Raw genomic sequence first — 17,411 nt, 5'->3', positions numbered from 1 at the left:
TCGCGACCTGCTATCAGTGGTGAAATACTTTCCATAAAATATTTCCTTGAAGCCATCCCAAGTCATGGTATTCAGATCCATTGAAGAGCGAGCACCTTCCCACCATATGCGTGCATCGCCACGCAGCATGAATATGGCACACCGGACTTTATTAGCATCTATGAGTTGCATGAAGTCGTAGATTGTCTCCAAGGATCGTATCCACTCCTAAGCAACAAGCGGATCTATAGCGCCCTTAAACTCCGTCGGCCCAAGCTCCTTAAACTGTCTATACACCGAGTTCGCATTGACTGTTGTGCGATGAAGTGCATGTCCATCCTCGCTAGCTCTCAATAACTGTTGTATTTGTTCTCCATGGACGCGATTTTGCTCTTGTAGAAGCGTTGGCAGCCCTGTCAAGAACTAACTTTTCTGACCTCCCAACTCGCCATTGTTCCTTCTAGCTGCCATGACCTGTATCACCCATCACAAATTCATCATTTCCTTTATTTACTGTTCATATTATAATCAAATTTTCAGTCAAATTTCTGAACTGCAGTATAATAAATCTTACAACTTGAGGCAGGAGTAGTCGAGTTCCTGACAAGATGGCTTATGCATGTTGTCCTTCAAAAGTGTTCAAGAGTGACTGCTCTGATACCAACTGAAACATCCCTAGACTCATGAATTTTTTTTTTGGACGACCATCATAGACATTGAACAAATCAATCACAAAAAAACTTTCATACTCAGCGTAAACAAAACACCACCATCCGGAAATACGAAAAACAAGTGAAACACATGCATGACCGCGTACACCAATATCAAACTTTATTTCAACAGACCAAGAACTACATAGCACTCTGAAACTTCTGGACGGTATCGTGAATCCATCAAGTCTCCTCGGCTACCCCGTCTGCGTTCGCTCCATCCCATCCTGGAGTACATCTCCCTCACCTATAAGTAGGCATCATGAGTCTATAGCCCAGCAAGCACTGTTCGATATGAATAGAAGGAACATCCATAAAGTAACAGATATAGCCACTAGAAACAAAAATGGGAACGTAACTCAATAATGATACTGAAAAGAAGGATATATCATGCATAAATAATCCTATGTAGCTAACTAGGGTGAATATGTTACATATCCGGTAACCACTATTAGAGCTAGTCAACAGTCTCATGATCCTAGAGGTACCTCCTAGAGAATATGCAATTATTTAGTCGAAGCTAACATAAATAAATTACCAGTCAAGTTTGGAAGGGCCCTCCCCGGAGCTCATCCCGGGACACCCAACCTGCACTGTCACCACATATGCACATACCCATCCAGTTAGCTATAACAAAATACATAAACCATTTCCATTTTCCTGTATCAATATACATATTATTCATCTCTAATTTTTTCTATATCAATACCACATTCTGTTCTTTCAATAATTCCACCAATTTCTCAAGCATTTTACCACAAATCCAGTCAGACACTAAATAAGGTTACTAACGCTTATCAATCTAACACATGCCCAATGTATTAAATAAAGTTGCTAATGCTTATCAATCTATCACATACTCAATGTAGTAAAGAATGAATTCACTGATTTTTAACAGGCATTAAGAACACAACAAATAAATAAAATTACCTCAAATATGTGTTGATGCGGGAAGCATCCGACGATCGACCATTGTTTTGATAATGACAAAGAAATTCAAAGTTAAGTTGTTTTGTGATCTAACGTACTTAATTGAGTGTTTCAGGAAAGTTCTAGCTGCGGTTAGGCAAGTGGAAAACCCTAGGGGGTGGTAACCCTAGGTCATAGGGGGTGGTAACCCTATGCGGAAAGTCTTGGCCGGTCGAGAGCTTAAGGCAAAAGTCCAAGGGGGAGTAACCCTAGGTGGAAAATTCTGGTGTCGCAAACCAGGTGAAAGACTGGATTAGCCGGGAAGCGGAAGTCCAACAGAAAGTCCAGAAGCTTCGAACGCTGAGCAAAAGTCCAGTCGATCTGGAGGATCACACTAGCAACAAGTAAATCTCCTGAGCGAAGTAGGTGAGGACGCGTTCCCCATAGAGGGAACAGTAGGCGTCGGTCGACCTAGGGTTTCCGGTTGGAAATCCGAACTTAGATCCGGACAGTCCGATGACTATCAATTATATCTATCATATTGTTTCTGTGCTAACTTTGTTTTGCAGGGTTTGTGTTTGGGACTAACACATTTTGCAGGAACAAAGAAGCACACTTAGCCTCAGATGAACAATATCCGAGGCGCCTCCATGGGGCTTGAAGGTGCCTCGGGTGCTAGCCGAAGTTAGCTGTCCAGAGAAGCTGGAGGCGCCTTAGAGTAGCTTGGAGGCGCCTTCAATGGGATAAGGTGCGACTAGATCAAAGCTGATCCACGCGTGTGACTCGGCGGCCTGGAGGCGCCTCGGACAGCCTTAGAGGCGCCTCCATCACTGTTTATAAGGAGGGTTCGAGCAGCACTAAAATAAAGAATTTACTAGCGATCCTTCTGCGGTCAACTGCTAACAAGTTCATCCCGAAGTACTACAGCAACCTTCCGATGACCCGGAGCTCCGCTGTTTTAGAATCTGTCGTTCAGTATAATTTACATTCTCGCACTCATTGTAAATCTTAATCTGTACTATTGTTTCGAGCTTATAGTTGTTGCCCACCGAAAGCGATCAACGATCGCGGGCCTTGGAGTAGGAGTCGCCACAGGCTCTGAACCAAGTAACTCCTCGTGTCCTTGTGTATTGGTTTTGTTCCCTTTTATTTATTCCGCTGCTTAAACTTGTACGATTTACGAATTTGAAAAGAGTGAAAGCCACGAGCACTATTCAACCCCCTCTAGCGCTTTCAATCCAACAATTGGTATCAGAGCGGGGTCGCGTTGATCTGGTGCAACCACCAATCAGTAATTTTTTGTGGTATTTTCAATTTTACGGAGTCAATTAGAATTAACTTAATAGCTATATTCTAATTATTTTTTTTGAATCAGTTTTTGCTCGAGGCTGGTGCAACACCACTCGAGTTCGTTATTTCTTAACCTTATTTCCCGCACTGCTAATCCAAGACATAGTCTTGGGACATTTCTGCTATTTTTGTTTTGCATATTTAACAAATGGCCCAACAAGAGGGTTTTAGCACCGTTCGTCCCCCGCTCTTCTCCGGAGAAGACTTCGGGTACTGGGAGGGATGAATGAAAACTTACCTGAAGACCCAGTTTGATACCTGGATGATTATCAAGACTAGAATACAACTGCTAACCGATGATGACAGCAAGTCGACACCCTGCGAAAAATGGGAACCGACACTAATCAAGAAGGTGAAAGCTGATGTCAGAGCAACCTATACCCTCCAGTGTGGACTGACCAAGGAGAAGCTCAACAGAGTTGGACCGTTCTCCAACGTAAAAAAGCTTTGGGAGAAGCTAATCGAACTCCACGAGGGCACCTCCGACACCAAGATCAGTAAAAGAGATCTTCTATTCAATAAACTATATAATCTAAAAATGCAGGAAGGAGAGAAGGCAAGTTAACTCCACGTGCGCATACAAGATGTTCTCAACGCCCTCCATGCAATCGGGCAGAAAGTCGAGAATTGAGACATCATAAGGTACGCACTAAACTCGTTTCCAAGGAGTACATTGTGGGCATCAATAGTAGATGCCTACAAAGTTTCCAAGGATCTATCTTCTATAAAATTAGATGAGTTATTTTGTGAGTTTAAATTGCATGAATAGCCTAATACACAACCAACCGAGAAGGGGGTTGCTTTGGTTGTAGGTATCAGACGAACACGAAAACTAAAATCACGGCGAAGAACTGAACCGGAATCGGAAGTCGAACCCGACTCAGACGATGAAGACGATGAATTGACAACCGAACTAGTAAATCTTGTAAAGAAACTCTACAAGAAGAAGAAGGGCTTTAACAAGAGAGACCTAAAGAAAGCAATACAATCCAAGGAAGGTCAACCCAGCTCAAGAGTCAATTTCGAGGTGATCTGCTATGGGTGCAACCAGAAAGGGCACATCAAGGCCAACTGCTCAAACCAAAAGGAAGCAAAGAAGCAGAAGAAAAGGAAGGTGCTAAAAGCGACTTGGGAAGAATCCTGAGAAGAAGACACCGACGATGAACTCGATCAGACGAGTCTACTTACGCTGATGGCCCGGGACCAGATTGAACTGTCCGAGAGCGAGAGCGAGTCAGAAGCTGAGTCCGAACGAAGCCACGGATCCATATCCATTTCCGAAGGGTCTAACCCCGCTGTAAGTGTTCCTCGACTTAATAATTTAGTTAATTACTTACTACGTAAATTAGCTAAATCAAATCTAAAGGTCAAGTCACTTCTAAAGGAAGTAGCAATCCTTAAAGAAGTGACTAACCCCAAGACCTTACCTGACCCAGTTCAGACTGGAAGTTCAACTCGAATTCAAAAACTTGAGGAAGAAAATTCTAGTCTGAAAACTCAGGTCAAGGATTTGAAAAACACATTAAAATGGTTCTCTTTGGGCTCCAAGAACCTTGACCTAATTCTTGGGACACAAAGAGTCGTTTACAACAAAACTGGGCTAGTTATAAAACTAAAAGAAAATATAGATATTACCTGTCCTTAGTAAATAGACAAAATAATTAATCAGTCCAAGCATGGGTACCCAAGTCCAACCTGGTTAATCAAGTTGGGCTTGGTCAATATTGGGTCCCTAAGGATCAAATACATTACCTCGATAGACCATATCAAGGCTATGATTCAGGGAGAGCTAGAAGAAAAACAATAAAAATTAAATTAAATTCAAATTCAAATTTAATCAAATTTAATCAAAATTCAAATTAAATTAAATTCAAATTAAGATCAAATTCAAACAAAATCTTAAATCCAAGAGAATGCTCCAGAATAGCTAGCACCTCCAAACTTAATCCACCCGACAAGGGTAACTAAGAGTAGACTACCCGACAGGGTAATTAAAGTTAGATTAAACTGGGCCAGGTTTAACTTGACTCACGGTACTGGTGAAGTATTGGATGATAGTACGTTGGGGAAGCTTAGTTATCGCATGTCTAGGAAGATATGACTTCGACTTGGTGCATTTGGCTAAGTGGAACTGACTGAAGCTACCATTTATGGATCCTAACCAGTTAGACCAAGGTTTTATACTAAGTTCAATGGGTAGGACTATTTGGAAAATCTCGAAGGTATGGTTACTTTAATGATGTCCTTATGACTCACCATAGCCCAGAAGTTTATCCAAAGAACGCATACTTGTTGAACCCAAAGCTAAACCTGAATCTAATATAAAGTTAAACCAAACCCTAAAATTGAACCTAATTCATCTCACAAAAATTATAGGATTACCTGATTGAAAATTTAGAACGGGTGAGATGACTAAGGAATAGAAATTAAAAGAAAATCAAATTTGAAATTCAAATGCAAACTCGAAATTTGTAATTATTTCTAACTAGATATTCAAATTCGAAATTCGAATTAAAATTCGAAATTTGAAAGTAAAATTCGTAATTATTTCTAATTCAAGATTCAAATTCAAAATTCGAATTAAAATTCGAAATTCGAAATTAAAATTCGTAATTATTTCTAATTCAATATTCAAATTCGAAATTCAAGTTAAAATTTGAAATTCGAAATTAAAATTCACAATTATTTCTAATTCAAATATTTAATTAACTTAAATATTTTTCAAAAATTAAATTAACTTAAATATTTTTCCAAAAATTAAATTAACTTAAATATTTTTTCAAAAATTAAATTAACTTAAAACATCTTTTAAAAATTTAATTAACTTAAATATTTTTCAAAAATTAAATTAACTTAAAACATTTTTCAAAAATTAAATTAACTTAAATACTTTTTCAAAAATTTAATTAACTTAAATATTTTTCAAAAATTAAATTAACTTAAATATTTTTCAAAAAAAAATAAATTAACTTAAATACTTTTTCAAAAATTTAATTAACTTAAATATTTTTCAAAAATTAAATTAACTTAAATATTTTTCAAAATTAAAAATTAACTTAAATATTTTTCAAAATTTAATTAACTTAAATATTTTTCAAAAATTAAATTAACTTAAATATTTTTTCAAAATTTAAATTAACTTAAAACATCTTTCAAAAATTAAATTAACTTAAATATTTTTCAAAAATTAAATTAACTTAAAATATTTTTCAAAAATTAAATTAACTTAAATATTTTTTAAAAATTAAATTAACGTAAAATTAAAATGAATTAAATCAACCTAATACTCCTCAAAACTTAAACCCAACCTTTAAAACAAATTAACCAAAAATCCAATTCACCACTCTAGAACCAAACACATAGAGGTAAAACACCATTTTGTAAGGGATCATGTAGCTAAGGGTGAAATTGTACTCAGCTATGTTTAGTTCAAATCAAACCTAGCTGACATTTTCATAAAACCCTTACTTGAACTTGAGTTCAGTACACTTAGAAGGTAAATAGGAATGTGTTGGGTATAATAGTTTTTATTTTTCAAATCAGTTTCCTACTTCTATTTCTAAATATTTTATTTGTTTGTTTTCAAAACTTGTGAGTATGATTTCATAAATACCTCTTAAATTATTTTGAAAATTCTAGGAAAAATGGTTTTAAAATCCCAACTTTGCTAGATTTTCAAAATTTGGACTTAGCCTAGGCTCTACCCTAGAAATCATGCTCCCCTGGAATTCAACCAGAGCATCTCACAAACACCTAGGTGTACCTTGATTGTGCTTGAAAAACATAGAATAGTGTAAGATGCATAGGGCACAGCCTGGACTCAAAATGCTTATATCTATGCATTAATATGAGTCTGGGCGTTAAACACCTAATTAACAATAATCAAGTCAAGTCATCCAGCCCTAGTCAAATCTAGGTGGATCTATTAACTTAACTTGACTAACCACGTGAAAGATGTTGTCCTCTAGGTAATCAGCTAGTAGCTAAATGGTTAGACATGTGGCCGCAAACCTAAGTGCTTGACTTTTAAATTTTTGAGTTCACTCAAGCTTGAACATTAGGGCTCTGATACCTTACTTAAAGAAATTAGCTAATTTACAATCAATCTAACTCAACTCATGCTTGGACATTAAAGCTTTAAGCTCTTCTTTTGCCTTCAAAAGTTTTAAATTAACTATTCGTCTAAAAGAAAAATCCCTTCAAATTTAACTAAATTTTTGCAAAATTTAGCTTATTGTTTTCAAAATTTCCTTTCAAAAATCATTTTGTACTTTTTAGCCTTAGCCGTTCTTAAAAGTCTTTTTGAAATTAATAATTATCAACAAAGCTTTTTTTGAATTTAGCTAAGTCTTTCAAAACTCTCCCTTAATAACTGTTGAAAATTTAGTTAAGTATTTTCTAACAGAATTTCAAAATTTAGCTAAGACTTTCAAAGTATTCCAAGACGCTTTTCAAATTCTAAAACATGTTTTTCAAAGACCTTGATTTCAAATTCTAAAACATGTTTTTCAAATTGAACTTTAGACTTTGATTTCACTTAGCTAAGAATTTTATAATGAATTATAAAAAGCTAAGTGTCCTAAGGAATTTTTAAAAGAAAATGTTTAAAACTATAGTTTTACTATGTTATAAAGAAAAATCTTTTTCTACCAAAATTAATTGATAAAGTTTTAGAAAATCAGCTTCGAGCTCAAACTATTTTACTTAGCGAATCTGATTTACAAGAAATGTTACTTTTCATACAAAGTAAACTCGAAGAATCCTTACTTAATCTTTTTTCCTCTCTTATCTTTTTCCTAAAATCTTCGTGAAAAGTTAAGATTTTTTCAACATGCTTACTTATAAAAGTTAAGATTTTTTGATAAATAGCAAAAGGGGAGAGTAGGGAAATTCAAAAGAAAAAATTTATAAAGAAAAACTTATAAAGAAAGCCTTTATTAAGGGGGAGCCTGACAAAGTTTAAGTTTTAGCTTAATCATGCTGACATTCAAAATTTATAAACTTGCTTACTTAAACTTTATACATTTATTTTACTTAGCTTTGAATTTCAGTTGCCATAATCAAAAAGGGAGAGATTGTTGATGCGAGAAGCATCCGACGATCGACCGTTGTTTTGATAATTGCAAAGAAATTCAAAGTTAAGTTGTTTTGTGATCTAACGTACTTAATTGAGTGTTTCAGGAAAATCCTAGCTGCGATTAGGTAAGTGAAAAACCGTAGGAGGTGGTAACCCTACGTCATAGGGAGTGGTAACCCTATGCGGAAAGTCTTGGCGGGTCGAGAGTTTCAGGCAAAAGTCCTAAGGGGGGTAACCCTTGGTGAAAAGTCCTGATATCGCGAACCAGGTGAAAGACTAGACTAGCCAGGAAACGAAAGTCCAGCAGAAAGTCCGGAAGCTTCGAACTCTGAGCAAAAGTCCAGTCGATCTGGAGGATCGCACTGGCAACAGGTAAATCTCCTGAGCAGAGTAAGTGAGGACGCATTCCCCGTAGAGGGAACAGTAGACGTCGGGTCAACCTAGGATTTCCGGTTGGAAATCCGAAGTCAGACCCGGTGTCACGCCCCATAGGAGTCCCTGTCCGAAGAAATTTCGGCAACATCTCACTTGTACGAGTGACAATCTGAAACATTACTACATACAAACTATACCTCAGTCACACTCGGCTGGAATATATATACAAAATAGAAATAATATAACCACGCAGTTAATATACACAGCCTACTTGGCTGGACATAAATGAATAAAACATATAACATAATACAACAGCCCACACTGCTGGATATAAGCACGACCACGCAGTTAATAACAGCCCATTCGGCTGGAACAAAATAAACACATAGCAATGGAAGACATAAAACAATACGAACGTAAAACCAACAACGACACTAACAAAAATACATGTCATCACAGACTTGACCCAAAATTCACATCGACTTATTGAAAAACAAAATACACAAAAACAATATACTACCCCAAACGATAACAAAACCAAAACGAAAACTATCCTCGGGTGTGACGTGGGACTGGCAGCCGGGACTCTCCAAGTATCCATGACTCATCTACCTGTTACCTGGCGAAAGAAAACCAAATTGCAATGTGGTGCGTATTGGAACTCAGCGGATAAAGGAAAGATAGTGCATGAACATAATGTACAAATAGAAATGCCAAAAGAAATACAGTCTCATAAGGGGAAATAGCAGATACTACAATAGAACCAAAATAAATGCTCATACCTGGAACCATATCCTAGGCTAGGTATAGTAGGTCGGAACTGGTACTAACCTGCTACAGTACTGCTCATACTACAGATGTAATAAGCAAGGTATATACAAATTTCCAATGAGTAAACATCTACCATGAGAATATATCTCAACACAAGTAAGCATATTAGCATACGTAAACAACAACAGTAAGTAAGCAATAATAGCATATATAGACAGCAGCAGCCAAAACAAATATAATAACAACAGCGTATGCACGGATGATCACTCCCCGCCCGCCTCTCTGCACCATGACCCCTGTATGGTCAAGAGGCCGGGTCAGTGACAGACTATACACCACTCCAGCTACCACTCTCACGAGTGACCGAGGGGACAGTTGCATAGTAGCTAACTAGCTACATCCGCGACGGGATCTCTGCTGCTCGTAACTCCAGCTACCACTCTCCATGAGTGGCCGAGTGTGGCACAACAGGACAAGCGACATCAACTCCAGCTACCACTCTCTCGAGTGGTCGAGGATGTGGCCCTGGTCAACGACTCTCTCGACCGCAAGGGAGAATTGGTCGTTAACATGCATGCAATGACATGATGCGAACAATGCAATAGTCATCATATATATATAAACAAAAACATGTACGCTATATGAAGTCAGCATGCTCAATATAGTACATAACTAAACAATAATCAAAGTATACAAACATGGTATCTAGTATCTGCTACTGATCATGAACAACAACAAGAGACTGTATAGATATGGAAACGAATTTCTCAAAGATTGTGTGGAAGTATCAAACGCAAGAAAATAAGAATGGAGTCAAGGTAAAAATAATTTCTTATCCAAAATAGTTCATGCACTAAGGTAAAAGTACTAAAAGAAACAAAGCAAGAAGTACCCGCCTTTATACGTAGGTCGTGCATCCAACATTTTCCACCCGTTAAGTGCCTCGTCGTAAATCAAAGCCCTGTAACAACATATATAATTAAGTTATTCCCCATGTATCCAAAATAAACTTGCACTCCTATTTAGGACCCAAATTCGGTTATTAATTCAGTTAACTATAAGCCTCGGAGCTAATCTAACCCTAGATTAAACCCAACATTTTATCTTAATCATTTCAAACAACCACCTGGAATAATTATCCCTAATCATATCAGCAACAATTCGGTTCTAGGCTACAACCCAGTACACAAGAAACCATCTAGCAAAGGAAGAACCAACGTCAAGGCCAGGACATGTACAACACAACCCACAACTAAATACGTAAAACAGAATTCATCATAAAAATAGAAAACCAACCTGGAAAATCTTCTCCGAATTCGTCCCAGACTATAGCCATCACCAAACAAGACCATGAAACCAATCTAGAGAATCACCACTGAACCTACCCTAATCCACAACCACCACATCAAACTTGAAAATGAGAACAGGAACTTATTGAGTCCGAATCACTTCGATTGAAACCGATCGACAACCCACAATCACCTTAGGGTAAGGCGAAAGAAAATCAAAATAATGATTCTGTTAGGTAACCCTTTCCCAAATCCAATTTTGTCATCTACACGAACTAATCAAAATAGGGCAGAAACTTTAATCATCAAGAAGAATCTAGGTAACCCAAATTCAATCATCAATTCCCAAATCCGTTGTAGAAACTTTAGAGGAGACATAGGGCAGAGCAAGGAAAAACACAGAAATTTTGATTCGCAGCTCATTCAACTAGAAAACCAATCATACTCGACAATCACCATAAATCTAAGCATCTACCCCTTACTTCATGGAGTTTATACCAATACAGGATGTACCTGCTGGCCAGCTCTCGTTGTGGCCGGAGGTGGTAGTGGATCGGGCGACCGACGCTAGGGCAGAGAGGGATGGAGCAGCATCAAGGTTGAGGGGAAACCGACGGCTCACCCTAGTGATGTCAAGGGCGACGGCTGTGGTCGGGGGTCCTCATGCGAGGAAGAAGGATTGCCGCTGTGCTGTCTGCGTGAGGAGGAAAAACCGACAGTTGGGGCTCGTCATGACCGGCGCTGATGCGACGTCTTTGGTGCTGGCGGAAGAAGGGTCAGCGGCGTCCGGGGGTGCACGTGCAAGGGAGAATGAAGAAGGCAGGAATTCGATAGAGGGAGAGGTTCGGCGGCGCGAGGAGAGGGCGCGGGACGAAGGTGGAATCAGGAGAGGGAGTTCGGGCGACGATGTTGGCTAGGGCACGAGGAGGATTAAAATAAATGGTTTTAAACTTAGGTCTGTTTAACTAAGGCCTAAGTTCTTTTCTCAATCAACTCCTAACTAAAATGGATATTCTAAACAGGCTTTCTTACAGCCTATTAATTGATCCCCTTAAAACGTGTCATAAGAGCTCCGATTAAATCCCCGAAAATTTCTAAAAATTTAAAAAAAAAATCCAATAAGATTATGTCGAATAACCCCATTTTTAAATTATTATTTTGTTGCCGTATTTTACACCCGGAAAGTCCGATGACTGTCAATTATATCTATCATATTGTTTCTGTGTTAACTTTGTTTTGCAGGGTTTGTGTTTGGGACTAACACATTTTGCAGGAACAAAGAAGCACACTTAGCCTCGGATGAACAGTGTCCGAGGCGCCTCCATGGGGCTTGGAGGCACCTCGGGTGCTAGCCGAAGCCAGCTGTCCCGAGAAGTTGGAGGCCCCTCGGAGGAAGTTGGAGGCGCCTTGGACCAGGCGTTGGAGGCGCCTTGGAGCAGCTTGGAGGCGCCTTCAATAGGATAAGGTGCGACCAGATCAGAGCTGATCCACGCGTACGACTCGGCGGCCTATAGGCGCCTCAGATAGCCTTGGAGGCACCTCCATCACTGTTTATAAGGAGGGTTCGAGCAACACTAAAATGAAGAATTTACAAGCGATCCTTCTGCGTTCAACTGCTAACAAGTTCATCCCGAAGTACTGCAGCAACCTTCTGACGACCCGGAGCTACGTTGTTTTAGAATCTGTCGTTCGGTATAATTTACATTCTCACACTCATTGTAAATCTTAATCTGTACTATTGTTTCGAGCTTATAGTTGTTGTCCACCGGAAGCGATCAACGATCGCGGGCCTTGGAGTAGGAGTTGTCACAGGCTCCAAACCAAGTAACTCCTCGTGTCCTTGTGTATTGTTTTTGTTCCCTTTTCTTTATTCCGCTGCTTAAACTCGTACGATTTACGAATTCGAAAGAGTGAAAGCCACGAGCGCTATTCACCCCCCGCCCCCTATAGCGCTTTCGATCCAACAATATGCAGCTAGATAGAGAGTAGACTGTAGAATTTAAGCTAGCAAAAACTAACAAATGACTGAAGCTAACTCATGTATACAAATTGGAAAAACATATCACAAAACTTAAATTAGCTATAAGGAATTAAAGTATGACCACACAAATCCGGCAACCTCACATGACATAAGGAACAATCAACATTTGTATTCAATACAGAACCGCAACAGATCGAACTAATATCTCCATTTGCCCAAAGAACATATCTACTTCTACCAAGGCATAGGCAATCACAAGGAAAAAAAAACATTCGTGAACCCAAATCTGTCAATGGACTAAAACTTCACAGAGAGCAAATCAATACTATCAAGAACAGCAGCAGAAACATCGAGGTAAAACATCATGGATTAAGCCTTCCACCGTCCATCCGAAACTCAAGGAGAAAATAGATTGTTCTTAAAATTGACTCGGCAACCTCACGAATCCGAAAACCAAATTCAGAAATCCACAGAGATAAACTCTCAGCTTCCATCTCTATCTAACCTCTCAGCCAGGCATTCAAGCAAACAGGTAGCATTCAAATGGCTCGGTGAATTCTAGAAATCTTGTGCACCAAATGAGGATTGCAATAACACCTTAACCCTCTGTTTGGATGGGGTGAGGTAAGGTTCATTAATGGAAGGGGATGGAAGGGGAAGGGAGGGAAAGTAATATATTTATCTTGCCCTTGTTTGGAAGGGAGGGAAAGTTCAAAGAGATGAAAATGAAAGTTAAATATACAAATTTATAAAAATATCCTCTTATTTTTTTTAATAAATCTGCATGTGAAAATATAAATAAGGATAAAACTGGAATAATTTTTCCTTACCCTTCCTTACACCCGAATTTGAGGTGTAAGGAATTTCGCTGATTCCCTGCTGCAAAAGGCAGGTTCCGCCGCCCAGCGGCCCCCTACGCCTGCCCCATGATATTGTAGGAGGAAGGTAAATCAGGGTGAATGCTGGGTTGGCAAGTTGATGGTTGTTCGAGGTTTTAAGCCAGCAGACGGGGATATTATCCCACATTGCAACTGGCGACACTCGAACCGTCGCTCCATGCTGCAAACATACCACCAACTTACCAACTGATCCAGCCCCTGGGGGCGGAATTTCGCTGATTCCCGAGCATGCAAGGGGAAGCTTTACCCTTCTCTCCCCTTCCCCTTCATGGCTCACTATCTCCCAAACAAATGTAAAAATTCTTTTTACCCATGTTTACCTTTCCCTCCCCTTTACTCACCTCCTCCCAAACAGAGGGTAAGACGAATCAAACTCCACAGAGGAAACCCGAAACAAAACCAACACCCCGCCGAACCTTTAACCCGAAACATAAGCACCACAGAAGGAACCACAAAGCCTAGCCATTCCATTCCCAGTTGCAAACACTGAAATCCGTTTCGAAAACTCGAAGAAATTCATGAAACAGAGCACGAATCCGAGAAGAACAAGAATCGGAATTTGCAAGACAAAGCCGTTGATCCATAGAAAACCTAAAATCGCTCTTCAATCAACCGAAACAGCTTCGTATCCGGTTATCAGACACACTTAGACTCCTATCGTCTACCTTATGGATCTCCCAGCATCAAAATCAACATGTACTTGCCTTTCCCCGTCGACGCCTCCACCGGACTGCAACGCACGATGTCTGGCCGGAGCTCGGACACAGTGATTCGCCACTTCGTCGCGATGGTGAAGCTACCGAACTGAGGCGGTGGTTCCTCCGGGAGAACGGCGGGTAAGAGTGAAAGAAATGGGAATCGGCATAGTAACCTAGGCTTTGGGTATTTTATACCTAGGAGGTAACTTATACTTTGGTTTAATTTACCTCAACTTAAGCAAATTAAAATTAATGCACCCCTAACTTAAATATCCCCTCATGCTTCCATTTGATTCCATATTTCAATTCATTTTTAAAAGAATTCCGGTAAGTAATTCCTTCCATTTCATGGAAATTATATAACTAGATCTCTTAATATTACACTCGTGTGTTTCTAAAAAAAAAATTTCCCCTTTAAGTTCCTTAGTTACGCTCGTGAGATCTTATATTTTTGTTGTGTGTCAAAGGAGGAGAAATGGATAGTTTAAGTTAGATACTTCATTGTGCCTATGCTTCATGGAACCTTGAGTTATATTAATGTCATTCGGAGCTGAGTCAAGTGTCTCGATCGAGTGGCCTAGCTGATTAAATCGTTAATCCAATTAGATATACTAGGCACATGACTTGACTGGACTCCTTAGCCAAGTGAAAAGGTCGAGCGGAGGTCGATCCCTCGAGAGGGTCATCATCCCTTGGCCGACTCGACCCCTATGCACGAATGAGGCCCAATCGGATGACAGACTCGATCGACCTATCATCTAGTATTATAAATGGTCCACCAACTCAATGATTTAATATTCTTTTTTGGTGTTTGGTGTAATATCTATCAAATAATTAAAGGAATATTTCCCGTGATATTTGTGCGAGGAAGCTTCTACTCAACAAATCAAAGAGATAGTGGGTTCATTTTCATAAATGTATCGAAAATGTAAGAAGGATCAGTCTTTTTTTGGAAATTCATTGAGATTTGCGTAAAGAGTAAAAGTAACACTATATAAGAGAGTCTCCATCTACAGATATAGGTATGCTACGGAACTTAAGGCACTTTGATTTTACTGTTCATTACATTTTCTCTTGTCCACCTGTTTGACTTGAGCATCAGAGTGTTTATGCCAGGGAGCTCTCCCTAGCCCGGGTGCTAATATTTTTTTCCTCGACTTTTAGTTTTTGACACACAAGATCATCCGATGTCTTCTGTTTCTAGCTCAGAGTTTTCTCATAGTTAATATCAGAGTCACGTGCCTAGCATTCCATCTTCCCTGATTTTATACAGGATAAGATATAATAAAAATGGTTTAGAATTTCTTTTTTTATTTCTAACTATATGGGGAGCTTTTATATTAAGACAATCTTGTTGGGTCATAATTTATTAGTATGATTTTTTATATTTAGGGAAAAATGTACCCTCTAATTGTTATTATTTTTTATGTTTAAACTTATATATTGCAATGATGCATGAAAATTCAAAAATTGATATAAACGAACACTTCATTTATGAATTTATTTAATACTTGAAAACAAGCTATTCATTTTATTTTGGTGCAACTAAATTAAACTTCAAACTTCATCGATATCCTCAAGCAATTAATCCAGAGTGATTCATGAAGGATATTCACAGTTCTTGTAACCTGTCACGGTGAGTGGTGTACTAAGCATCAGAATCAAGAACAGAGAGGCCGAGCAAATTCATCAAATTAATTAATCAGTAGTTTTAATCAATGAATTCATAATTGACTTACTGGGATCAACGTGGACGATGCGGGCGGTACCATTGAAGTCGCAGTCGATTCCCTTGGGGCCAAACACGAAGAAGTAGGCATTCATGGCATAGGATGCCTGTCTGATGATGCTTGTGGAGTAGCACGGTGCACCTTTCTGTATCTTGTCGCAAACCCATCCGGCAAACCCGCAGACATAGTCGATGTTCGCCTGGAGTGCCTCCCTTGTTATCTGCGGCTTGGCCACGCACCACGGCCCTTTGCCAGCCATGACCGTCACCGCCGATGCTGCCTGTCACATTCATTAATTTGTTCATCGATTAGATCAATCTTGCTAACACGACATAGAGTCCAAAACATGAAAAAAAAATTCTAAATGGTTTGAACATTGATCAAATAATCAAATGATAATTATTTATATGACAAAAGATTGGAAAAAAAATGAAGTGAGTTTGTTTTTATGAGAGAGAATCTCACCCAGTCATTCATTAGGTATGGGAGGAGGAACAAAGATAAAAGAAGAACACTTGTGGCCTTTCTCACTGTGTCCGTCATTGTTGACGAATCGAAATTGTTAATGAATTCGAGATGCTCGAATAAGGTTTATATACCGCCAACTACAATTTTCCTATTTACCTCCTCTCAGATGGTCGTGGAGCCGACCATGTGGGGTCGCTGAGGTGGTGAATTTCATCTTTTACTACCATACTTGGAGCGGGAGGAAAAAACTAAAGCAAAATAATTAAGACTAGAAAGTCTTATTACATTATCTATTTCGAGCAAGAGTAAATAAGAAAGAGTATCATTCAAAGAAAAATATTAACGGTGTCAAACTTTGAAAGTAATAATTATCATTAAACTTACATTTAATATATAAATAAAAATACAAATAATAATTACATTAATATAACCCAAAAATATAAATAATGATTATACATTAATATTTACATAAATTCTAGGACGGGCTCAGTCAACCTGACAGCTCTACCTCCGAGTATTACAAAGGCTGATGACGTAATAATCCTAATAAATCTATTATGGATATAACTAAATAATCAAGGAAAAAGAATTATCCAATTTTTGATAAGTTCCTCATTGAATTAAATATTAATATGGATATAACTATATCGAATTTATATAATTAGTTATATATATTACACTTGTTTTTATTATCAAATGGTACATTTTGAAATTCTCAAAATATATAAAATTTATTATTGTAATTATTCAGGTTTAAGGATTGTATTTTGAATGAAAAACTCTTCTAGAATGTAACATCATAATTTCATTTTAGTCCTCTCTAAGCGGTACGGTGGTTGAGACATAAGTATTATCATATAAAGTTTTGAGGTTAAAACTCGACACTTCTAAATATATTTTTTTTCATATCTTGATCATCTATACTAATAATTAATAGTCACTCATAATTTACCTCTATCGAGATCACCAGAGACAATGAACTTGCCATAAACGACTATGGTAAACTTTAAAAGCAAAAGTTAATCAGACAACATACCAAAGTTCGGACGATGCAGAAGGAAATAAATAAAATAAAAATATATATTAATAACTTCTATACTTGATTAATAAAAAAAATATAAGTTTCTAAAAATAAGATTATAATTAATAAAAAAAAATTAATTTATATCATCTAA

At 38.1% G+C, this 17,411-nt stretch overlaps 1 protein-coding gene across 1 annotated transcript; it reads right to left on the bottom strand.

Annotated features, from left to right (window-relative positions):
* Positions 1 to 12,613: 12,613 nt before the first annotated feature.
* On the bottom strand, positions 12,614 to 16,311 carry LOC121999205. The gene is made up of 5 exons (XM_042553914.1): positions 16,234 to 16,311; positions 15,778 to 16,048; positions 13,764 to 13,826; positions 13,272 to 13,616; positions 12,614 to 12,675 (listed from the first exon to the last, which is right to left on the bottom strand). The coding sequence occupies exons 1-5, from the start codon at positions 16,309 to 16,311 to the stop codon at positions 12,614 to 12,616; spliced, it is 819 nt and encodes a 272-aa protein (XP_042409848.1).
* Positions 16,312 to 17,411: the final 1,100 nt, after the last annotated feature.

This window comes from Zingiber officinale, chromosome 7A (assembly GCF_018446385.1).
Source record: "Zingiber officinale cultivar Zhangliang chromosome 7A, Zo_v1.1, whole genome shotgun sequence".
In the NCBI taxonomy this organism is placed as follows: Eukaryota; Viridiplantae; Streptophyta; class Magnoliopsida; order Zingiberales; family Zingiberaceae; genus Zingiber; species Zingiber officinale.
This window is presented reverse-complemented; position numbering and strand designations above follow the sequence as displayed.

Bases quoted from the DNA above. Each gene is read 5' to 3' on its own strand.
- LOC121999205 (XM_042553914.1), bottom strand. From the start codon at position 16,311: ATGACGGACACAGTGAGAAAGGCCACAAGTGTTCTTCTTTTATCTTTG. The intron at 13,827-15,777 runs GTAAGTCAATTA...AACGGATTTCAG, and splicing joins CATCGTCCACGTTGATCCCA to TGTTTGCAACTGGGAATGGA. The intron at 12,676-13,271 runs GTAAGGAAAAAT...ATGCCTTGGTAG, and splicing joins AAATTCGGGTGTAAGGAAGG to AAGTAGATATGTTCTTTGGG.